The following is a 25,975-nucleotide window of genomic DNA, read 5'->3' as shown; positions in this document are numbered from 1 at the left end:
CTTGGATGTGCACTGTAATATAATGCTTTATCTGCCTGTTAACTATACATTTAACTCCTGTTATGTCTTTAATTAAAATTACAAGTGTCCACTCAGGTAAACTGATAACAGCAAATGACCTTTGGAACACGCAAGAGCAATAATACCTGTGTTATAGCAAAATAAGGAAAGTGTTTTAAGAATATGGCGTACAGTTGCATGTTAACAAAACTCAATACCACCTCCCTGATGCCTTTATCTACGCACTCCATCACTTAAAGCTAATGGATCAGTGCTGGTTTTTTCTATATTAATATACCATAACACCAAATTTATCCATAGGGGAGACTAAATTTTGCTGCTTAACAGGACTTGTTCCTGTAGTCCTGTGCTCCATGTTATGGAGTGCCAGTGTTGTTTGATGCTCTTTAGGGTCTACATCCTACACTTTTTCCAGCAGCTTGGACTCACTGGCCTCTCCAGTAGCCTGGCCAGACTTTCAGCTGCTTTCATACCTGTCTTCCACTACTCTTATCCTATTTTACAGCAATTCCATTTTGTTATTTGCAAATGATGGCACCCATATTCAAGCAATGTGTGTTCTGTTTGCACTGCGGGGGCATGGGCCCCTGTACTCCCTGTTCCCACCGGAGTTGCTGGCACCTAGACCTCCATATGCACTGAGAATAGAGTCCCTCACTCACAAAGACAGTTTCAAATGGAGTTTGAAAAGGCAAGTCCAAGGTGCTCTTTGCTTGTATTAGGGATAGTCCTGTTACCCCTTAGGCAGTAATCCCCTCTTGGTCTCTCAGGTCATCTGGGGACAGCCTTTCCCACAGACATGTGATACTCCATGTCCCCCAGCCAGTGGAACTGAGGGTCTACTGTAACAGCCACAGGAGCAACTGGCTCCCTGCCATCCCCTGAGGAATTAAGGGAATTTTATACCAGCTTTATTTATGGCAGACTAGCCAGCTTTTTTTCTGCCATGCAAGTTAAGCAAAATAAATTATCTCCTAACTATATCCAATAGAATAGCATCTTCTGCCTAGTACTTTGTCCATGACAGGTGAAATGTTTATCATTTTAACACTACCTTTTATTCCCTTTGGAATACAGTTTATGTGTCTAGTTTTTATACAATAAGCTGTTGTCTCTTAGTGCTTTAGCAAACCCACTACCTTGTCTACAATGTGATCGATGTGGTTTATGTTTATAAGCCAATAATACTGTAAAATTAGATAGAGAATCTTTCTGATGAGGTGAAAACTACCTGTAAGGTAGAAGAGAGACTGTTGTGTGTGACAAGATTTTAATCTCATTTTCAACAGGGATTTAAGTACTTAAAGTTAAAATATCCATATGCTCACCCAGGTAGCTCCAGTCAGCATTGCTGAGACTGTCAGAAGTTGTGTGCAGGGAATTGATCTTTGGGCTGAAATTAAGTGTTTTCAGTTCCTTAGTTTTAAGTATTTAAGAGGTACAGTTGACCTCTAAATGTGACAGTGTTTATTTTAGCATTCTGCTGTCTAGACTATCAGACTTGCTGAGAGGGTCTTTTGTACATAATTTTCTGTTACAGAGAAGACAGCCTGAAATTAATCAAATTAACAGTTGATCATTCTAAACTAACAATATGCAAGGGTATTGAATTATGAAATCCTGTTCTAGCAATCCAATCTGCACTCATGTGTGGCCAGGTAGCTACAGAATGTGTATGTTTGTATGCTTAATAATATTCCAAATATACTGTAAAGCTTCCATATTTTTTCCCTATTCCCCTTTAGCTCAGCCTAATGACACTTGACTTAAAATAGTTCAATATCATATTCTCTGAGCTATGTGAATCCATCCTCTGCCATTTGATGTTCTTAAAAATTGGCTTCTTAGCAGCATAATCCTTGGAAAAACTTATCTGTAGGTATAGACAAATGTCCATACAAAGCTGTTGGGTTTTTTAAAATTTCCTGGAAGCAACTGCACGTCAGCTATACATACTCTACAACTTGCTTTTAGCTCTTTCTTTCACAGCTTGAAGTAGTACTTTAGCAAAATACTAACTGAGCATCATGCAGAGATTACAATACTGGTAAAAAAAAAACAAAAAAACAAACAAACAAAAAAAAACTTGGTCTTGCCTTAACCTGTGAAAGGGAGACAAATTAGCAAAGGGGAATTAACAAGTAAAATCATTCTCCTCCAACTGGAGGTTCAGGAAAATCAAAGATGCCTCATTTCTCCCTAATTCAATCAATGCAGTTCTTCTTACAGACACCACTCCATGATAGGATTTTGTGTAATTTAGCATAGCACAAGGGTAACATGAGAGCTGCAATTCAGTGGGTTCTCTAATGTTGTTGTTAAATGTTATCCCTTTCCCTTGCTCATTCCTAGTCCTGAGTCAAAGCTCTGCATAAACCACCTTAACCCCAGAGGTAGGCTTTAGTCCATGTCCCGTGGAGTTTAACGTCTGCTCTGACTGTATAGGGGGAGAGAGAGGACAGGAAGATGAGCGAAAGAGGGCCTGTGCTTTTCACACAGTAGCTGTGTGTTTACATGAATGAAAGAATCATTAAGTTTAGAAAAGACCTGCAAGATCACCAAGTCCAACCTTTGATCTAACACCACCCTGCCCACTGAACTATAGTGTGGAGTGCCACATTCAACCATTTTTTGAATGCTTCCAGGGATGGTGACTCCACCACCTCCTTGGGCTGCCCATTCTAATGCTTAACCACTCCTTCAGTGAAGAAATTTCTCCTTACATCCAATCTCAACCTCCCCTGACACAACTTGAGGTGCTTTCCTCCCATCCTGTCACTGGCTGCCTGGGAAAACAGCTGGATCCCCACCTGGCTACACTCTCAGGCAGTTGTAGAGGGTGATAAGGTCTCCCCTGAGTCTCCTTTTCTCCAGACTGAACAACCCCAGCGCCCTCAAATGCTCCTCACAGGACTTTTCCTCCAGAGCCTTCTCCAGTTCTATTGCCTTTCTCTGGACTCACTACAGCACCTCAATGTCCTTGGAATGTGGGACCCAAAACTGAGCACAGGACTTGAGCTGTGGCCTCACCAGGGCCGGGTACAGGAGGGCAATCACTGCTTTGGTCCTGCTGACCACATTAATCAATAAGTGAACAACCAGGATGCCACTGGACTTCTTGGCCACCTGAGCTTGATGTTGGCTCATGTTCAGCTGGCTGTTGACCAGCACCCTGAGGTACCTTTCTGCCAGGAAGTTTTCCATCCACTTACCCCAGCCTGTCACACTACAGCTGGTTGTGACCCAAGGGCAGGATCTGGCACTTGGTCTTTTTAAGCCTCATACCACTGGCCACTGCCCATGGATCCCTGATATCCAGATCCCTCTGCAGAGCCTTCCTACCCCTCAGCAGAGCAAGACTCCCATCCCACTTGGTGTCCTTTGCAAACTGACTGAGGGGGAATTTGATCCCTTGTCCAGGTCATCAATAAAGATACTAAGCAGGACAGTTCCAAATACTGAGCCCTGGGGAACACCGCTGGATGTAATTCCATCCACTACCACTCCTGACAGTTTTTTACCCTGCAAAAAGAGTGCACCTGTCAAAGTCATGGGCTCCTGGCTTTTCCAGCAGAATTCTGTGGGAGGCAGCATCAGAGGCTTTACTAAATTCTCAGTAAATACCCACCCCAGCCTTTCCCTCATCTACTGGGCATGTCACCTTGTCATGTTGAAGGAAAGCATGTTGGTCAAGAAGGACCTGCCTTTGCTAAAGCTCTGCTGGCTGGGCCTGATCTCCTGCACGTGCCATGTGGTCACACTCAAGATAATCTGCTCCATAACCTTCCTTGAGCATTGAGGCCAGGCTGACAGGCTGCTGGAATCTTCCTCCTGACTGTTCTTGCAGATGGGCGTCACATTGGCTAGCCAGCAACTACTTCCTAATTATTGCAGATGCTAATCAGACAGGTTTGCATTTGCTGGCAGATGTACTGGGATGAAAGAGCTGGTTTTCCCTTAAATGCCAAAATGGTCATAAGACCTTCTGAAATACTCATAAGGAGAATGTCTGCAGTGAAGGTGGCTCTGTGTAACACTATTGCTGTATTTTGGGGGTGAGGGAGAGTTAAAAATTGATGATGGAAGATGGAGGTGGAAGATGCATAACTAAATAAAATAATGAATAAAAACTATGCAAAAATATGCAAAAAATAAGCACAAAATATTGAGGCACTGTCACAGTGCTTGTTCTCAAACTGCTGTTGCAGTCCCTCATTTGGTCTGGTGCTGCTGTAAGTGGCAAATAAAACTCTCATGAAATTAAGATGAAATTTCAGCTGTCTGCTTGTAGCCCTGGTCCATACTGGAGATGTTTTAGTTTTCTGAAATTGTTTTCCCAGGGAATTTTCTGTAAACAGGAGAAGTGTTTTTGTAATTGTACCTATATTTACATTCTTTCCCCAGAAGGGACTTCTTCTTGATGTCCCTCTGGTTTGACCAATGTAATTAAAAAAGATTGTCTTTGTTTCACCAATTGAATTGGTCTGTGTAAGAAACACATCCAAAAAAAAAAAAAAAAAAAAAAGTCATTTTCAGAACTCAGAATCCATGTTGTTGTAGTGTACAACAGTGTCATCTTCTCATGTGGAAGTGTGTTTATCCTCCTCCTGCAAGATTCAGAGGACTGCAATGTATGTTCCTCTCTGAGCTTCTTTCCATCTTAGCCTATAAATTTGTTTCGTTTTTTTTAATCCTAAGCTGAACATAGTCCTTTCCCAGCTGGGAAAAATACTTTATTTAAGCCTTGAAAATGCTAAAAAAAAAAAAAAAAAAAAAAAACCACATCAATACTGGTATCCCAGAGCCATACCATCCTTCACTGGCAGAGAAAATGGGAAATATTTTCTACTTAGATGGGAGTGCTGTTTCCTAAAGGTCTTATTGTACAAAAAAACATTTCAAGGAAAGGTTAATTCAATTTTTTCAGCTCCTTCAGGCTGGTACTTTAGTTCAACAGAGTGCCTGAGGCCAGTTCTATAACCACCTAAGTGAACTAATGATACTGAATGCATTTTTACTGAAATCAGATCCCAAACATGCAAGGGTAGGAGTAGAATGCTGCTACACAAGTATACTCAAGTTAGAACTGTGGATATCCCAGGGTGACAGGGACTGGCTGAGTGCTCAAACTGGAGGGGGAGATTTTGTTTAAAAAACTGAGCATGGAAATTGGAATGGGTGGGAAGGGAGAACCTCCAGATCCTCTACATCTGCCCCTGCTGTCTTGCAGGGAGCAAGAATATGAGACTAATCGTCATTATATTCTCTGTTGTAGCAAGATGTTACTGCCACATCTCCTCCCCCTGTTTTGGACCCTGTTTTGTGATCACTCACCAACTCATTCCTGACTGAGTTACAGAAACCCAAGCTGGGGTCTGGCATCTTTTGGTTGGTTGGTTTTCAGCTTTAGGGGTTTATTTCATTCATTCATTGCAAGTGTGACTCATGACTTCTCCACTACAGCTTCAGAGCAGATGGCTGCTCCAGCACCCACAGCACACAGGTGATGAACTCTGCTCCCTCCCTGACTTGTTGCCACCTCTGTTGTAGGGGGCAGACCCAAGATGCTGTTCTCTGCCACCTATTTCCAGCTCAGGCAGCTTGGCAGAACCAGGAGGAATTAGAGAAGTCCAGAACAATTTCCCATCTGCCTTGAGGCAGCTGGTGGAACAGGAAGGATTTATTTGTTTTGCCCGGACTGGGCTTTTTGCAGTGAAGCGCCAGCCTGTGACTACAGACTCTAGGTAATATGGGTAGATATAAAATACACGACACTTTCCTACCTTTATTTAACCTTTCTTTCTTTGCCGACTCTAAACCTCTTGTTCCGGTAAATCTTCCTTAAGTGCAGCCCGGGTTCGCTCCCCAGAACCTCATTTTCCACCACCAGGTGGCAGAAAAATACAAGTGTCAGGGAGGGTGGGGAAGGAGATGCACACCCAGAAAACCCCTTACATCATTAACTTAATCACTTTTCGCTCGCAGGTATCACAAGCTTCAGATTATCCTGTGAAAATACCTAGATCACTATTATATCATATCAGACACATAGATCATAGTATCGCTTTTGGAGACCATAGGGTTGCTGTATGTTTAAGAAAATCAAAATATTTGGGCGGATTTTAGCAAGAGAGAGTCTCTGGCAGCATTGGTAGAAATTGCCTCTCTCACAAACTTCTAAAAACTTACTAAAATTGCCAAAATCCCACGTGGTATTATAAAAAAAAAAAGACTTTGATATTGAAGAATAGTAAAGAACAAGAATAAAGCTGATTGTGCTGCAGCACCCAACACATTCTAAAATATGATAAAATCAATGGCTACAGCTTCATGTTATGCTTAATCCAATTTAACCGAAGGACTCAAACACTAGGCATGAAACTCTGCCCTAAGAAACAAAGTCACAAGCAAGTTTGGGTTTTTGTTTTTTTTTGGGTAACTGAGCAAAATGTCAATCAGGCAAAGCAAAACTGGCTTCTGTGGGCATAGCAGACTAATCCTTAGAGAAAACAGCCCCAGAAAAAACCAGTACCCTATTAGATGGACGTGTAGACACTTCAGCAAACCATTATTTTAAGTCGATACAAATTTGGGCTGAATTGGGCTGCATTTGATTCTGACAGACTGAGTATGCATTGATTTCAGACTCCTGCCTCCTGCATGGCTTCCCAGAGTGTTAATCTGTTGTACAACTACTCAGCTCACCCTGTCATTAACAAGAAAACCATAATCACTGCATTTGATAGGAGCTGTAGCTCTCCAAGATGGCTCTTGGTGAGGCCATGCTAGCTAGACACTGTTCATTAAGGGAGTTTGTTGGAAGAGCAGCTCATTCCTGAATAACATTCTGTTTCAGACATCTCCTAAGCACTCCACTTGTCATCCTGACATCTTCTCAAGTGTATACAGATGCAGGCTTTAGAGCTATCCTGCAAACTTTACAGTTAAACTCTGCCATGCTTTGGGTATAGAAAGAAAAGAGCTTTGGGTATAGTCCTTGAGAGGACAGCAAAGAACATCCATAGCCTGTGAGGATATGGCTGCTGCTGTAAGGGTTGAGAGAATTGTGATCAGCCCCTGGATGGACCCTCAGGCAACTGGTTCGGAGAGGCAATCAAAGCAGAAGGGATTTGCAGTGAATTGTGACTTGGATAGGAGAGCTTTGGGAGGCAGGACTGCTCAGAGGAGATTTGCTTTACACAAGCATCACATACCTGAAATAATTTGGGAAGGGCTGATGTGGGAGTTTGAAATGCCCAGTGACAAAGCTTTGGGATGGGAGGAGTTAGCTGGATGGCAGCTCCTCAGGCAATTCTAACCAGATCTTCAACTGGGGCCAAGGACCTGTGTACTAGGACTGTCGAGGCTGCTCCTTCCTGCTCTGTCTGCCACTGTGTCTGCTCCATGGAAAGCAGAGGAAACTTCAGCTTAGGATCTCCGTAGGGGAGAGGTGTGGTTTCCAGCTCAAATTAAGTCAAGATGAAATGATGCCAGTGCTGAAGAAAGACGTGGTTGTTGGGAAGGACAGTCTTTGAGCAGTTAAACACTCTAATGATGTTGCACCCTCCTCTTTACATGGACTTTTGAGAAGCCTGGAATATAATCTTAAAACTGAAATGCTTTAGAAATAATCTCTACAGAAGTTGGTTGAACACTCAAGTCATTAAATATAAACACTTCATATGTGTAAAGACCACAGAGAAACTTCTTCTGAAAGTACTCCTTGGCTTAACAGTCAGAACATAAAAACTATGTGATCTTGTGTTTCTGCTGGAAGAATGATGTGAAGACACGTGGTAAAACCTTGAGCTATAGCAAAGAACAGGTTAGAATTTTTTTTTTTTTTTACTTCCATAAATACAAGTAACTCCAAGCATAGGGCTGTATTACATTCTTTGAGAAAATTGCTCATGGAAATAAGTCAGTGACAATAGTGTCAACTTACATGCAGGTAAAAAAGATGTTCCATGGGCTGAGAAACCTATGTACTACCTACAAACATCAGAAATCAAGAGTTCAGTAAAGCTGATGAGAATCTTTGTGCTGATATCAGTATGATATCAGTGCACAGAACCACATCACCTTATATATATATATATATATATATATGTATGATTTTATATATGTGTGTGTGTGTATATATATGTATACACAATATATGTATATATGCAGAAGTACTTATAATGTGTGTATACACACACACACATATATATATATAAAGATCTAAAATACCTGATCCACAGTACCTGTGAGCTGGTACTGAAGACTTTGTCAAGACAGTGGTAGGGAAGGTCATGTATTGCATCTGGTGAGTTTGGGAAGAAGGTGCTCTTTGGGGCAGGATATATTCCAGGTCCAAGACGCAGAATGAGCTGAACTGAGAGTAAATGTCTAAAAAAATGGCAGTATTCAGATAAGAAACTAGAACCTCATCCAGGAAGAACAGACTTCTTCACCTTCCAGTGAAGGTGAGTTCTGCGCACTGAATGTAGCAGAAATTAGCATTTACCCAAGCACGTCTGTATACAAAGTGTCTAGAAGAGTCATCTCTGTATTTACTTGTGATGTTAATTCTTGGTTGCAATTTCAAGGACTTATATGTGTTTTTCTCACTTAAGCTTCAACAGAAAAAATGTAGATTTGTGGCCTTCTGCAGCTGTGATGCTGAGGCAAATCCCTCTGCTGTCAGGAGACAGTGGGATGGGAAGACTGTAGCTCTGCTACTCCACTGAAGTATAAATAGAAGCCTACAGCCCATAGCTCACCCTGTAAGTTTGCCTCTGTCCAGGAAAGAACAGTAGTGCTTATGTAGAACAGCAAGATCTGCTCTTCTTTGCAATAAAAGCATCAGGTAGTCACTGCCTCAGGTGGCAGAAGACATATACTCAATCCAAAATCCCCAGGAAGCCTGCTCTCATGAAAAACATAGGAGGAAAACTGAGCTGGCAACTGTGGATGCCAAGGGAGCACAAGGCTCTGGGATCTTGCCAAAGGTCTGGTGCAAGTGGGAGGTTGCAGCTGATTTCTGTGAATGAGAGGAAGTCTGCAGGAGGAGGTGGAAGATGGCTGGATCATGTCAGAGCATAGTGAGCCAAACAGGAACTTACTGGGTAATTACTTTAAGAAGGCTAAATGGAATGGGAATGATGGGCAGAGCAGGAAGGTACACACACAGGAGCTGGATTTTTGTGGGGCACAGTTACAAGCTGTAGCGGTCCCCCACACATACCTAATGGGGATGATGGCAGGTTCAAGTGCTAGAAAACAGCTCATGGCCTAATAGAAACCTTTCCAAAATAACAAGCTTTTTTTTTTTTTTTTTTTTTTTTTGAGGATGTCTGATTTCTGGCTTCTCCTTTGGAAACTTTTTTTTAACTTTTTAAAATTTAACTTCTTGGGTTTTAAATTTTGGGCCATGAAGGCTGCAGGCTAGGTTCTCTGATTGCCTAACAAAGAAGTTTATTGTCAGCCAAGTCATCCCTCCACTGTTTCCTTTGTACATTCTCTGTGAAGACTGACTGCTATGAATATGCAGCTCTGGGCTTAAACCACAGGCAGGAGCATTCATTCCTGCAAGCTGAGAAAGTGGCTTTTGTGGTATGACAGAACTGGAGCCATCATCCCACTCCATAGAGGACATTCTGGATGGAGTTTCACCTCCTAGCTCATCTGAGCTAACTATGGGCTACCAGAGAACACAGGATGTTGTCCTCCCTCCCTAACTCCCTTACATATGGTGTCCCTGCTGCATGACACCCAGAGACTGCTGCCACAGGAGATTAATCCTGCAGGATGTGGATGCATTTCCCATGGAATCAGTGAACTGATTCAAATCACCAAGCGGGCATGTGATTGCTAATGCAAGGACTGGAGCGAGGGCTGGGAGAAAGGAAGAGTGGGATCAGCACTTTGGCAGTAGACTGAAGTTAAGTTGGATTAAACACAGCACAAAGCCGTACTCTGAAAAACTCATCACATCATGATGATTTCATTTGGTAACAACAACCCAGAGTGACAATTAGTTCTTGCAGGAATCCATATGTTTATTTATTCAACAGATGAATACAAAACACTTCTGTCAACAGAAGATTTTACAGGTAACAACTGGTATATAATAAAATTAATGAAGAATGAAAAATGAGATAATTCCTAAATTAAAATAGTGAAGTAGTGCAGTCAGTTGTAAGACTGCTACTTATCGGTTATCAATGAGATACAGTGCAACTTTTTCTGCTGGGACAACTGTAGCCTACAAGCAAACATTTCTCATCTCTGATGACATAGACTGTCCAAGGTGCGTGTCTCAGCATGATTACAGGGTCACAGAATCACAGAACAGTTTGGGCTGGAAGGGACCTTTAAAGGTCATCTAGTCCAACCCCGCTGTTGGGGACAGGGACATCTTCCAATAGACCAGGGTGCTCAGAGCTCAGTCCAATCTGACTTTAATGTTTACAGGGATGTGGCATCCACCACCTCTCTGGGAAACCTGTTCCAGTGTTTTATCACCCTCATTGTAAAAAACTTCTTCCTTCTATCTAATCTAAATTGATTCTATTTTAGGTTAAAACCATTAAAGGTCACCCTTAATGGATCCATTTAATCCAGGGAGTTTGCTATTCTGCTGTCTACACAGACATTAACCTGAGATAAGAACTGATGTCTCCATTATAAAATGTGAAATGTGAGAAGAAGATAGAGAAGGTATGTTTTATTCCATTTGCATATATTTGGTTTATGTGACAAGGGGATAAGAAAAAGGCTTATAAAAAGCAAGATATAATGCAATGATGCTCCTCAGGGGCAGATGCACAGGACAATAAAATCAATCTCATGTTTCTTAATGAGCTCTAGGTCTCCATCTAATTTTAATTGTCTGCCTGGAATACTAAAATACTTTCAGGCACTTATATTCTGCTCATTATAAACAGCATATAACACTTAAGATGTTTCTTCCATTTCCTGCCTCATTCTGGCTTATCCAGTATGATTTTCAGTACTACAAGAAAGTGAACTTTCTTCTATTATGAATCTCAAAACCCTGCTATTTTCTTTGAATGATATGACTAACATCAGTGTATGAATGGAAATATACATAATGGCATGTTTTATACAAACATAGGGAAGAAAGGGTTTTTTCTTTGGGGAACATAATTTAATAACCAATTTTTTCCCCTTCAGTATTCACAAGATCCAAAGTAGAATGTCGTTGTTTGAACTTCCAGCTTTACCTCTGTAATTGACAAAACTATTTTCTGACAAGAGGCTTGTTGAACCAGAACATAAATCTAGCTGTGGAAGGCAAGCTGTGTGCTTTTGAAACTACACAAGCTTCCTCTGCTGGAAGAAATACACAGCTGCAGGGTTACCCATGGCATCTTGAGAGGAAGAAAGGCTCCATCAGGAAGTTTGTAGAAGGGACACCTTACCCTACAGAAATTGAAAACCAAAATTTTAAAACTTTTGTGGAAACAGAGAAAGCCCCAATGTTTTGTAGGTGTATCATTGCTGCATAGTTTGAAAGTACACTGGAAACTAATTTTGTGGAGCATATACAACCAAAGGCAGGGAAAATATCAGTCCTGAACAACACAGGGATATTTTTTGTTACTTACAGAGAAATGTGCTTTTTATCACTAAACATATTTTTTTAAATAAAATTGCATCCTACCCTTGTCTGGTTCTTTGGCTCATTCCTGAGGGTAAGTTGCTGCTTGAGCATATCTCCCAGTAAGCAAAGCCAAAAGGACTGGGCATTGATCTGAAAAGAGAATCCATAGTCAGGATGACTCAGTGTGCAGAAATGAATATTAATTATACCTTTGGGGTTTAATTCACTGATTCAGGTATTTCATGTTTATAAAGTTTTCCCAGAAATCTGCTTTTCTGTAGGGTCACATTGAGGATATTTACAGCACCTATATTCTGACATTCTTCTTCTCTGCTGAAGGAGCACATTTTCAATGCTGAACCCCCAACTGCTGCCATGCCACTCTGAGATTATTTTCAACTCTTCGGGCTTTGTTTCAGTTTCTGCCTTATGATGATTGGCAATATGAAACTGTCAATTTTCTTTAGTCCCTTTCCTAGCTCATTCATGGATATATTGAGGAAGATGGGTCCCATATTGGTCCTGCTACAGCCTACAGGTAACATCCCCCACGGTGAAAGGTTTTTTTCTTTTTCTTTCCTTTCTATTGTCAGAGAATTTCGTGAGGACCTCTCCTCTTGCCCCAGAAACACTTAAATCCTTAAAGATCCATTTGTGAAGAGCCTTGTTAAAGTTGCTGTGCATTGTGTGATACAGGTAAAAGTCACACGTTTACTTTTGTAAATGAAAAATGAGCTGGGTGACTGGTGCACCTTTCACCTTAGAAAACACCAATGACCTTACATTGTTCATTTGAGAAGTTTGTTCCTTTGTCAGTAAGGAACACATCTTTTCTTCACAGATATTTATTAAGCAGAAATTGACAGACACAGCCTTTACAATCATGTAATTATATTTTTCTTTTGTAACTCTTCTTCTTGGAGGCTGAAATGTTATAATTTATGGCTTAAACATAACCAGCAAGGCAGAAAATCTCTGCATATTCAAAGTATCATGTTAAATTGAAAGCAAACTAGTTACTGAGAAGTTGACACATAAAATAAATTTAATCTTTAAATGCTGGCAACATCTGGCTTCAAAAAGACACATCAGGGAACTGCCTTAATGATAAGAAGTGTTTAATTTTGAAGTCTCAGTCATTGTATTGGGAGGGGTGGCTAGCATAACGTGTAATCATTCTATTTTTAATAAAGATTTCTGCAAGACTAGCCTTTCTTTCAACTATAATACACAAAATATTTTTTTTTCTCATAAAATATTTTTAAAAACCCACAAAAGGTTGAGAAAAGGAGAGGAAAATTTGAAAGGCTTCTGTTATTTAGCCTGTGAGATGGAGTTGAATTTTAGACTGAAAGATTAGCATTTACAAGATGAACAGCAAACACAAACATTCATTATTTTAAAATTACATTCAAAATTATTTTTAAAAATTTCTACAAGTCCTGGGAGAAATTGGAAGGGTATCAGAACATGACCTACAGTATAAAATTTAGAAGCTGATACGATATTAGACCTTCTAAGACATTGTTCTGACTTCATTAGAACTTGGACTGGTATTTTGTTTATGACTGAAGAGTTTCAAATCTACTCCTTTGTTTTCCTGCATTTGACAAGTAAATCTGCCCACAGAGTTTATTCCATGGCTGAAACAATAATTTTTCAAGCATAGAATCTTGTGCATATAACGCTGAACTTCAAAATCTTGAGATGAAATAAATCCATTATGGTATACAAGCAATAGAAAGACCTCATGGTGGCCCCAGGCCTGGAGCTTAGGCAGTGGAAGTCACTTCAGAGCAGCATGGGAACTTTTTTTGTCCTTATGTGCCTTGAGCTAGAGAATCTACAGCCTAAATGTAGAAAGGGAATTAACAAGATAAGCCAGAATCACCTCTACCAAGTCAAGTATATATTCCTTGTGAAAATTATTTAAGTCCCAAAGAATATACTCATGGAAGGAAAATTACACGTGTACACCTTTTATAATACAAAAGAGAAAACTTGTGTACTTCTTTTATTTTGCCTCCAAACTGAATGTGCAACTGCAGAAAATGTAAAGCAGCTGATAAAATTTGTATTGTAATGACTATATACAGAAACCCATCCAAATAAAACTGCACAGGCCATGGTAAAACTGACATTTTCTCAATGAGGATTTTTAATATTATGTGATGCAGCAAAAGCTCAATGATATTCAGGAGACAAATGAAAAGGTTCACTTGTAGCCCACCGACTCTCTCCCTAGAAAGAGAAGTTAGAAAAGAGAAGTAAGAAAAACTTACTGCAAACAGTGGAGCAACCATGGAGATATTAAAACTTTTTTTTTTTTTTTTAGAAGATTGCAAAAATACTTCAGAAAACAATCTCAATAGAGAGTTTTGATACTGATTCTCATGACTGTTTTTTTGATTTTTCATTGAGGTAGAACACAAATGAAAAGACTTTACATTTTTTTGAAAATTACATACCAGTAAACAGTAGAAACTTCTTCATATTTCCTGAAGACAAACCCCACAGAATCTCAACTCCATCCAAGCATTAACAAAATTATCAACTCCTTCATAAGCAACTGAAAAAAGAATTCCAATAATTCAATTTTCTATACAGATTCTAGCCATCATTCTTTCCTGTTTCTCTGTACTCAAGGGCTGGTATATTTAGTTTATTTTCTCAGGTAAAAAACCAATGTGCTTGTGTGTGGGCACACTTATTTGCCTGCATGAGGCCATTGGCTAATTTTGTTTGAATAATACTTTAAGGTGGAGATCTTAGGAACATTTATTTGTCTCCAAGTTTCAGGAAAACCAGATAGTGTAGCATTAACTCAGCTCATGTAAGACAACAAAGAATATCATAACTATAGGAAAAACTTCAGTGGAAGTTCCAACCACTTTTCAATAAGACCATTTTCTATTTTCAACTGTTTCTTGCAGTTAAGAGATTTGTACAAACTCTAGTGAATTATCGAACAAAAAGCAACTTATGCTGCCGTGCATGCTCACATCATTTTAAAAAATCACTTGACTGTGATGACAGCGAACCTTGTGACGGAGGGTCACAGTTGCGGCTGCTGTCAGGAGCACGAAAGGACAAAGCAGGCCAGCAGGAGGTTAAGAAGGAAAGCTTCTACTTTATTTTTCTGACTCCATGTTATATACAATTTTACAGACAGGCCAAGATTGGCTACACAGGTAGCCACCTCTTCGACCTCGTTGGTGAAACATCACCATCACTCATCATTCTCCTTCTAGAGAGGAAGAATGTAAACAATTTTAATAATATACATAGTTTACTTGAAGCTGCGTGAGAACAAAATGCAAACAGTGAAAAGCAGGCAAACTTGAGGCAACAGAGCCTCGCTGTCCAATGGAGCCCCAGCGGCTGACCGGTTTCAAAGACTTTAACACTTAGGAAATTCCCTAGGCTATTTGGCCGGGGCGGATAAAAGGAGAGAATCTTAGGGCTCTCCATGGCACATGGGAAGCTGTGTGACTCGGCTGTTAAATTCCAGTTGTAACAAAGAACAGAACATCGTCGAGCTCTCGAGGGACTTGCATGTACGCAGAACTTCTGTGTGGGAGAGACCTCAGTGCTGACCCACTCTGCTCCCGCTGAGGAACTACAGGAGAAGCACGACTGGCATGTTGGGCTGGGGCTCCTGTAGCTTCTACAGGAAGGCAAGCGCGTCCCGGCAGCGCAGCGGAGCGGAGCGTTCCCGGGGCCGGGCCCGGCCTGTGGGGCTCCCGCCGCGCCCATGGCGCCGGGCGGGCAGGTACCGCGCAGGGGAGGCGGGCCCGCCGCCGCCGCTCCGCCTTCGCCTCCTCCTCCTCCGCCTCAGGTTTGGCATCGTGTCGCCGGCACGGCACGGAGGAGGAGGAGGAAGAGGAGGGATGAGGAAGCCGCTGCTGCCTTTGCATCCGTGACGGGGGCCTGGAGAGCCCGGGCTTGGGACGGCCCCCTTCCCACCGCCGGCGCACAGGCGCTGCTCGCCCGGGGGAAGGGCCAGGAGGAGGAGGAGGAGGAGGAGGAGGAGGACGGCGGCGGTGGTGCTGTGTGTGAGAGAGCGTGGAGATGAGCTCAGCTCTGTGCCCTGGAGCCGCCTGAGGAGACCCGGCTCCCGCCTAGCCTCCCTCGCCGCCGCCATGGCTCACTCCCCCGTGCAGGCGGGGCTGCCGGGGATGCAGGTGAGCAGCTGCCCCAAGGGCAGGGACGGACACGCACCTCGGGCCCGGGTGGCTGTAGAGGGGGGGATTCCCGGGACTGGGGGGACAGGGACAGGGGAGAAAGCGCCTCTTGGCCCTGGCTCGGCCGCGGGGGTTGGGCTGGGGGCAGAGGAGCGGGATGGAGACGAAACGTGCTGTGAGCGCCCGGCGTGGTGCCCGGGAGGTCCCTCCGCCCGGTGGATCCCTGCCTGCCCCTGCCTCCTCCATCCGTCCTCGGTGTCGCTGCCGGCGTGCGGAGCGGAGCGTGGCGTGTGCCCCCTCCCCTGGCCGGGAGTTCTCCTCCGTGTTTTAATTCCTGAAGCGAACCGCGGCTCAGTGGGCGATTTTCGGCCCCGTTAATTCGAGGTGGGTACGGAAAACATACGTGAAAGCAGTCCGTACAAGCGGGGCCTGGAAATGTTGACCTTCAGCGCATGCTGCAGTGCCCATGTCTGTGCTGCTGCTCTGAGGTGGGTGCTCGGGGATCGTGTTTGGCTGCTCTGTTTAGTTCCGAGAGTTGCTCAGCTGCTGCTGTTACATGGCGGAATTTGCTCGTTCTATGTCTTAACTATATATTTGAAATAACTAGTGCGGTTTTGTGCTGACTGAGCTGGCTTCCCCCCCGCCTCGTTTTTCTTGGTTTGAATGGAAACTGCTGCCAGGAAAACATTAAGGTCATTGGTATCTGTGTGTTGTTAGTCTAATATTTTTCCACATCTGATTAGAAGCTTTCTCGCCCTTATCTCCAAAGGAACAACTTACGAATGACATGTATGAGTTTCTCTCAGTTTGTCTCCTGGACCGAAAGTGTTTGTGCATCATTTGGTTTGGGTATTGATTTATCGTGCCTTGTTTTATTGTGAGTCAAGGTTCTAAGTCATGAATCTCTTTTCTTCGCAAAATCTGAGTATTTGAATTGAAAATGTTAGGTGCTTGGGCATAGCACGAATTATATACTCATACGTAGTACTGGCTGCCCCGTAGCCTACGTAGGCCCACTCTCTGAGCTAATTAATGGCTGTGTAGGTGCTGCTGTTGAGAGTTCAAGTTCACCTTCCAAATATGAGCAGTTTGCTGATTGCCAGAGACAGAGAAGTGAGGGTGTCTTGATTGACTATGAATATTGTTTGAGGTTTTTTGTTTTTTTTTTCCTTTGAGACGTATTAGAACCAAGACAACTACCTACTTTGAGACGGAATCTATAACGCTTTAGCATTTAAAAGTCAGATTTGTAGCTGCTCGGAAATGAGAGAATGAAGATTTTTCCATTAGTATGCATATACTGATGATGAATGTCACTGCCTGATCTGAGGACTTGTGCTTTTCATTGACTTGATTTATTATTTAGTTTGTAGTACTGTTAGCTGTACTAAATGGGTGGATCTTCAGGGTTCTTGTTAGTCTATGTAATTTGGGATTTGCTTCAAGTAGTTTTATTCACAATGGTATTATTTTTCTCATGATTTTTATTCTATTACTATGAGAGTTGCTCAAGTTTCATAGTCTAAAAAAACCCCCCAGAACACCAAACTAGAGATCTGCTGATAGGTAGAGGCATAAAGTCTGTGAGCAGTGTGGATGCTGCTCACTAATTTTCTGTGCCTAGTTCAAGATGTCTATATCCATTTCCATTCTGTCAGAATATATAATAGTTTTATAGCAGTCAGTTTTCAGTACACGATTCTCTTTGAATTTCCTTCCAAATGAGAGTTCAAAGAGTCAAGTACATACAATGTATAACATCTGCTTAGATAACAGAGAGATCTGGAACTTGTTCATCGTGTAGAAGAGAGGAATAGAGGTTAGTTCTCTGAGTTATAATTAAATTGCCTAAATCATGGGACACTCTTTTTCTGTAGTGTGATCCCTCCTCCCCACCTACCAGCTTCTGCCACAAACGATGGAAGCAGTGTCAGTGACAAGTTATGCAGCTTTCTCTGACATTCCTCGCTGTACTTACACAAGAGAGCAGCCATTGTGCTTGTGTGAGCAGAGTAACTTCTTGACCCCAAAAAATCATTTGGAGGGACATCACTTACTATTGTTGTTTGGCATGAGCATGGTAGTGTCAATAGAGCAGAGGAATGAAGGATTAATATATTTCTCCCTGAACAAGATGTCTGATCGATGTTTGAAGAGTGATGCATAAAAAGTGAGTGGGTGTAGAGAGAGCCAAAGGAATGAAAAATTGTGAAGGAAATGTAGGATGGTGCTGGAAGATTGTCAAAACCTGAGATTTGCTGTCTGCTGCACAGTGGGCATGTTGTAACCTGAATAAAAACAGAGTTGGGTTTTGACCTAAATTTCTGTGTGTGCAGTTTAAGTTTGGACACGAAGTTTTTGCTGTTGTTGTTTCAAGGCTCTGTGTAGATATGAGTTTGAGTGTGCAGGGTGAAGCTGCATCATTACTAAACTGAGGTTGTGCTGTCTTGCTTCTTCATACTTTACGGAAGTGGCCTGGGGAGAGTGCGTGTTTGCTTGTAAATGTGCAAGATTCCTGCAAGGCTGGCTCGGAGTAAGTGTATATGACCTTGATTTTCAGACTGGCCTGCATTTCAAGGCTGTGGTAAGCTTCTGGAGCTTCTTTTTGGAAGCTGTATTTTAAATAATCAAGTACTGTGTTTATAAATTTATGGTAATAAATTCCTGTGGTCCTTTTAAAATTCCATAGTCTTTAAGACAAGCCTCTTCTGTGTGATAAACTCCTTTTTTCTCTTCCTCCCTTTTCAGCTTTTTTTTTTTTTTTTTTTTTTTTTTTTTTAGCAATAACAGTGCTTATGCAGTAAGTTATTTTTATTCACTCTTCATTGTGTTTTCAGTACAAGAGCTATGGGTTCTTCATGCAAAATGTAAATAAGCATTGACATTCAAGCTGTCTTGCTTCAAGAAATGTTAGAAGTTTAACTAAATTTAAGTGGGAGCTTGACAAATGAGCAAAAAAGATTGTTAACTATAAAGGCACCATTTCTGGCTCAGAAAGTGTCTGAAGTGTCAGTTTGCTGGAGGCTGGAAGGGTGTTTTGGGAAATACTGCTGTTTGGTTGTCTATTTTTGTGCTGTTCCCAAGATGTTCGCTTTTGACTGTTGTAGGAATAGTGTCCTGGCCCGGAGGATCCTTTGTACACACCTGCCATGGCTGTCCTTCGGTAGTTACACACTGTGGGTGTTACTGTCTCCCTTATTGTAACTCATTCTCCTTTTACAATAAACTGTTTTAACTACTTCCTGTGTGAGCTCTGTGTTTGGTAACTGCAAAATATTGTGTTACTAAATCAAAGGCGTTGTGGAAAAGGCCACTTAGCTTCTCCTGCTTTCCATTTGCAGTAGGAGATAGAAGATTAGCTTTCCCCAGTTTGATTTTTTTTTTTTTTTTTTTTTTTTTTTTTTTTTTTTTTTTTTTAGAGTTTGTGCTCACTGTTACTCGTTATGTTATAGTTTGACAAATACTTTGCAGTAACTTAGAGCATTTATATACTGGACAGGACAGTTACGTTATGATCTTGGCTAATCAGTTTTAAAATATCCTGAACACAGATGTCATGCTTCTGTGACATACTACAAGCTCAGCCCTTGGGTGCCAGGACGGAAGAGTTTTAATTGGTGGAAATGGTCTTCTTCTCACTCTGTAGTCAAAGGCTGTTTCAGGGCTATGTAATAGATGTATGGAGCTGTTTGAGAGGCATCAGCAAAACCTGTTTCCATTGGGTGGCCTTCCAGAATAGGTAAATAGATACAGCTTATGGCAATTGTGTCTTTCAGAATCCTCATAGACGAGTCAGACTGGCCCTGTGTTGTGGCAAGTTTTATGTACCAGTTTCATGTTTGAGTAAGATACCCTCTTGGCCAGCTGGCATCTTTGTTCCCCAGAGAGACAAAAGGCTACTGATGTAGCAAACACATTTAAATATCTGGCCTTGTGTTATGGGTGGTGTACAAGGCTCTGATGTCAGCTTTTACATAGTGGCATCTTTTGTGTTTGTGAAGTAGAAAATGTAAGTATGTATCTTGGCTGCACTTTCAAAATTTGCTTAAATTCTTCTCGTACTCCCTTTCTTGGGGGTGGAATGGGAAGGGGAGTAGAGCGTGCACAACACTGATGGACAAAGTCAACAAGGCATCTAAAATAAGTTAATAATAATATGAAATACTGCATCCATCCTATAATGATTTGATCTCTGCTGTACAAAAAAAGATGTGGAGAGCTGGAGCAGGTCGATAGAAGGGCCACAAAGATGACTGGAGGATTGGGAAACATTTCACGTGGGAAAGGACTTAGTGAGTTGCATGTGTTTAGCCTTGAGAAAGAATGGCCCAGGATGGAGACCTTATCACCATGTTCCAGTATTTAAAAGATGTCTACAGAGAAGATGGAGACTCCCTTTTTACTAGGAGTCACATAGGAAAATGAGAGGTAAGAGGTACAAGTTAATCCTGGGGAGGATTCTGACTGGACACAAGAAGAAAATTTTTCACAATTAGGACAGTCAGCCACTGGAGTAATCTTCTTGGGGAAGTGGAGGATTCCCCAATGCTGGACTCTTAAAAGACGTACCTGGACAGGATGCTGGGCTACTTGTCTAGACTGTGCTTTTGCCAGGAAAGGTTGGACCAGATTTCCCGTGAGATCCCTTCCAACCTGGTATCCTACGATTCTGTGATTGAGTTTGATCTGGTTGTTGCTTTTGTGATGATACATCTTTTGTGGAGTACTGTTTAATTCAGCACTGTTCTCTGTGCCTAAAAGTAATAATTTGTGTGGATACAGCTATATAATCAAAACTGTTTTTACTTGTATACTCTTTGTTGGTCTGGGTAAGTTTCCATGTGCATGTGTGCACAAATGTGAGACTTTCTAGCCTAAACAGTACTGGGGGGAGCCATTATCCCAAGCTTTTATCCAATACACTAGATCTGTAAGAAAGTATTCTAATTAATATGTTTAAATCTATTAACAATAGTTGTGCATGAAAACCAGGTATATAAAGACCAAAAATGGCAAAACCAAGGAATACTAACTAGAATACTTCTCTTAGTACAGAACTAAGAGCCTTCTGCAGTGTAACTTGATAAAAAGCAAGGGCTGAATCAGTAGAATTTGTTATATTCTTGGCTGCTTGGCAGCTTCTTGAGACAGACATCTGGGTTTTCTGCCAGATACAATGGGTGCAAGATGAGTCCCCCCTCAAATTATGGGATTGCTGTAGAACCTGAAATTGGCTATTTTCCTTATTTTCCTTTTTTCCTATTTTCCTTATTTTTCCTTTTTATATTCCTTAAGTAGTATTAATGCAACATAACCTTCTATTAGCCTTTATTAGCATTCTTTATTCAGCCATTTGTCATAATGATGGGGTTTTCCTAAAGAACCACTACTTTATCAGTAGCTTAGCTAATGAAGAGTGATTTTTACAGCATTTTAGCTTTTTAACAAGTGTAAACAAGTGAGACATTATTCTAAAACTGTATTTGGGATATTTTTCCTTGGCTGTCTTTCTCTTGGTGTCTAAAATCTTGTGTTTCACTGCCATACTCTACCTGCTGTTGATACTTGTGTGTTGTTTCCACTGTGTGCCCAAGGCATGGAGGGATTTTGATTTGCAGTAATTTACAGTTTAGAAGAGTAATGGATGGAAGGGAGGAAGTCCGGTACAGGTTATGAATTTTTTTTAGTGATATTGCACTAAAAACTGAGAAACTTCAGAAACTAGGAATAAATTCCAACTAAATATGCTTTCTGGAAGCATGCTACAGTTAGGTAACTATTCATTTCGGTATTAAACTCTTAGGATTGTGCCACTAAGCAGCTTTCTGAATGAAAAATATCAGAAAACTTCAGACTGATTTGTGCAAGGGGACGTTGCACCCAGAAAATGGTATTGGTTAATTAGAAATCTGGAAGCATGCTTTGTATATTTGTGTTACTGATAAAGAATCAAATATTTTATATTCTGAATCTAAGATAAGTGCACCTTCCTTGAAAATAAGTGACAAGAGAGTTACACAAGGGCTGAGGAATACTTTCATGATAGGCTAACTTTAAGGCAACTTTTTTATTCTTGCTGGAGATGTGCTTACACCCTGTTTCAAGCTAGGTAGGAATCAGAACAAGAGAGTTGAACTGTGTGACAAATATGAGTATTAATAGGCCACAGTGATTAATGCTAAATGTTTTTACCTTCAGTGTATGAGATGCAAGGTTTACAGCTTTATTTTTTGCTTCCTCTCTCACCTGTTTCAGCCCATGGAAGTTTCACAGCAGAATTTATGGCAGTTGTTCTTTTTCTCTATAGTTAAAGTATTGCTATCGCTAAATCTCTGTATTTTTGGTGTATTGTATTTCTCCCAGAAAAAAACCAATTTCCTTATGGTAATGTGTCTGAATTGAATAATTATAGTGTTGGAGATGGAAAGTCAGAAATATGGAATGTGTATGAAGGAAAAAAGAAAACAATTACATGTTACTTTTTATAATTGACAAATTCTCAATGAAAGAGCTGGATCTTAGTTTTGCACCTAGTTATTACAGATTAATGCTTTCATTCTAGTCTTTGTACCTCTCAGTCAGTGTTTTGCTGATTGGTCTTCTTTAAATAAAAGTCAGTTGTTTCTTTTCATGACAATTATAAGATGGCTTTGGTAGTTTGTCTCATTTTAGGTTATTTTTGATAAATAAGACTGAGAGATGGTTCAAATTTGGTTCCATTTTAAGGCTCTTTAATAATGTATTTTTTCTTTGTTTAGTTAAAAGTCGCAGACTATAAATCCAAATACTAGATTATGTTTTGTCTTTTTTGGGTTAGTTAGCTGCTCTTTGAAAGTATTATCAGTCAGTTGTATCAATCCCTACCCTACCCCTACCCCGCCTACTGCCTCTATTTTATTTCAGTTTCACACCAAGTGCAGGAAATAATTTTGTGTGTTATATCCGTTATTCATATATGGTGTATATATCTTGCTGAAAAGAAGAACTTGTGCACTTCTGAGAAAGCTGAAATGCTGGGTAGTAAACTTTGAGGCTTCTCCTTCCTGGAGGTAGTTTTTTTCCCTGATGCAAAACCGTCTTATATGGGTGCTTTGGGGAGTTTGTGGTTGCTTTTTTTTCCCCCGTTGGTCATGGGTTTATTTCCTGCCCCCTGCCTTAGCCTTAGTAGCCCAAGTTTGTGGGAGGACTGCTTGATTTGAATTTATGCAATTTACCCAAATTTACGTATCTCTACTACTGCCCCCTGTGTTTCTAACTTTGTGGGGATCAAAATAAAAAGGTGAGCTCTTTAATACTGGTCTGTGTTGAGGTGAAGAGACTTTAAATGGTTTTCGAAAGATTGCAAGTGGTGATCTAGGAGAAACCTTTGCAGTGGCCTCTTGAAATGTGAAAGAGAATGACATCAGCTGTGCCTGCTGTTCACTCTGACTGGCTTTAGGCTCAAAGTTTTCTGAATACATGGGAAAATGTCCTGTGTGAACTTCTCTGGGAGATTTCTGTTCTCTGGTTTGACCAAAGAAAAAAGTTAAAGAAATTATGTGCAGCAGTTCTCATTTCTGAAGAAATGAGTGCAGAAAATTTAGTGGCAAAATTACTTATTGGTGTGATAGGAAGCGTATCACAGAATAGCTGACGTTATAAGGGACCTGTGGAGCACACTGAGTCCACCTCCTGCTCAAAGCAGAGTCATCAGATTGCTCAGGACCACATCCAGCCTAGTTTTGAATACCTAAAGGATCCACAACCAGCTTGGGCAGCCCTAGTCTAGTGTAGGATTATCCTTACATTAAGGAAGGTTAAGTTTTTACCTTTGTGGGCGGGTTGTTTGTTTGTGTGTGTGGGTCCCCCCCCCCCCCCCGCCCCCGCTTCATTTCTGGAAGTTTAGATGAAGTTTCCTATAACTCAATTTCCTGCCATTGCATCTTGTCCTTCTGCTGGACACCACTGAGAAGAGTCTGGCCCTGTGTTCTTTACTCCTTTCCGTCAGATAGTCACACAAAATAAAATTTCCAGCTCCCCGTGTTTCTCTTTTCCAAGCTAAGCAATCCCCAGAAATTTCTGAACCTCCTCAGATTATCATAATTGGGGCTCAGTTTGGATGGAGAATGAGAACTGGACTGACAAATCGGAAGTTGATTTGGTGAAATGAAAAGTAAACAAAATGAGGTGTTAAAAGATGATTGCCTTCTTCCAAGAGCTGCATAGAGAGATTACAGAGATCTGCAAGTAAAATCAGTTGCACAGTTAAGCTTAAGAACTTGAATTATGGAGATGCTTTATAATTCTTGTAAGATAAAGAGAAATATTTTTAATGCTTTTCTACAATAACTGGAATAACTCTTCATAAAAAGAGGTTAGAAATAAGAAGTGGAGTGAGCTGTGGAAAAAGATTCTATGCTGTATCTTCTCAGAATGATTATGGATAAAGTTAGATCTAACTAGTTTGAATTACAGTAACATTTTGAGCTTTATTGTAACATATTGAGCTTTAAGGGATAGTTAGTGTGGATGAGAATTGGGGGTTCATAAAAACAAATATGTTGCAAGATGTGTGTAATTCTGACTGTGAGGAGGGTACTGCAGATGTGTGTCAGAGTGGTTGATGCTGCAGGTTTCTCCAGGATTGTTCTCGACAGTTGCTGACTGAAAAGTGACCTTTGCATAGAAAAAGGCAGTGCCTGAAAAAGACAAAAGTTAAAGGCACCTGTTACACGTGAGAGGCAGTGCTGAAGAGCTGTACAACCCTGGGGATTGGAATTACTGAACAAATCAGTGTAAAGTACAGCTTGTCATAAGTATGAGTATTACAAAGAGGCTTTGCAAAACTCTGGGAGCTCATTAGTTGGAAATGCAGAGCATTAAGAAGAGGTGATTTGATTTAGTTGGTTGCAGCTGAGTTTGAGCCATGAGGCCAGATTGAACAAATAGGATCTGAGAATATATCGGACTATTTTTAATCTGTAGAAGTAGGCAACAGTATTGTTAGGTACTAAGAAGAGTTAATTTTAAATGGAGTATGTTTTTCTGGCTGATTAAGGTCAAAAGTAATGAATCCAATGTGGAACAAGTACAGAGAGATTACTCAAATTATTGTATGAATAGTGGCTTTGCTTATGGTGAAAAGGACTTTGTTCTGCATGGCTGAACAAGCTGGACAGTGAGACAAGATGGCTGCAGTTTGTGTTCAGAAGTGTGAAAAACCATTTGAAATAAAAACCAAAGTAATTCAAGTGTCTATGGAAATTGAATGTTCTGGAATTGTTCAATCTGAATGCTCCATGATTTGTTTTTGATTTGTTGCAGTCGGTATTCTGTGACAAGCTTTTCAAAAATATTGTAATGGTAGAGATATAGTTCTTTATCAAGGTGATTAGCTTTACCCATTTGCAGAAGATACTGATGTTCTAATCTGTGATTTCTAGGAATATTTGATGTGCTCCATTGCATGAAGGTTCTTTTATCAGTTCTCATTATTTTAATATTAGTAGGAATAAACTCTAGTATTAGTAAAAGTTTGCAAAGAATAGAGTCAGCAAAACCATAGTGGCAGGATCTGTGGAAGTAATTTTCTCTATGTAGTTGTGTAGAGAGAATATTTATAAAGCTGTTTGTTTATTTTGTCTCTGTTGGAAGTATTTACAAAACTAAGCACAAATCTGGCAAGAATCCTTTCCAGATATGATCTTGGAAAAATGAGTGGGAATTGGCCACTCATGAACTTTCAGATTCAAGCAGTTCATTATGTATCTAGAGGCCTGATCTCTATATTTTTGAAAGACAGCAAGTCATTAAAGAGATCAACTCTTACTTTTTGAAAAAATACAGGTTGCCAGTAGTTTAAGGCTCTCATTTCAAATACCTGCTGCTCTGAGAAGAAAACTGAGACCTTCTTACAGAGCAAGAGGGCGTTGTTTGGGTTTTTTGAAACAGCTTACCTTTTTTGAAACTACCTCCTGTTGCTCACAAGAGAATTCAGGAATGGCATTTTAGAACGAAGGAATGAATTTACAAAAGTTGTGAACTAGGAAGGAAAGGTTTGTTTGTTTAATAATTAGTCATTTCACAGTAAACTTCTGGAATAACATTATTATTGATAATGATTTTGATCCCAGTAAGTTCTGTTATTATTGGACAATTAGCATTTCAAAATGGCTGCAAA

At 40.7% G+C, this 25,975-nt stretch overlaps 1 protein-coding gene across 1 annotated transcript in view; it reads left to right on the top strand.

Moving 5' to 3' along the window:
• The first annotated feature begins 15,482 nt into the window (after nt 1-15,482).
• Nucleotides 15,483-25,975, top strand: part of STK24 (serine/threonine kinase 24) — a 52,747-nt gene continuing 42,254 nt past the window's right edge. The window contains exon 1 of the mRNA XM_066313469.1: nt 15,483-15,816. Within this exon, the coding sequence (XP_066169566.1) occupies nt 15,775-15,816 (42 nt within the window). The 5' untranslated portion in view covers nt 15,483-15,774. The remainder of the gene's footprint in view (nt 15,817-25,975) is intronic.

The sequence above is a fragment of the Sylvia atricapilla genome, chromosome 2, assembly GCF_009819655.1.
Source record: "Sylvia atricapilla isolate bSylAtr1 chromosome 2, bSylAtr1.pri, whole genome shotgun sequence".
In the NCBI taxonomy this organism is placed as follows: domain Eukaryota; kingdom Metazoa; phylum Chordata; class Aves; order Passeriformes; family Sylviidae; genus Sylvia; species Sylvia atricapilla.
Note: the sequence above shows the minus strand (reverse complement) of the source record. Positions and strands in the feature narration are given on the sequence as shown.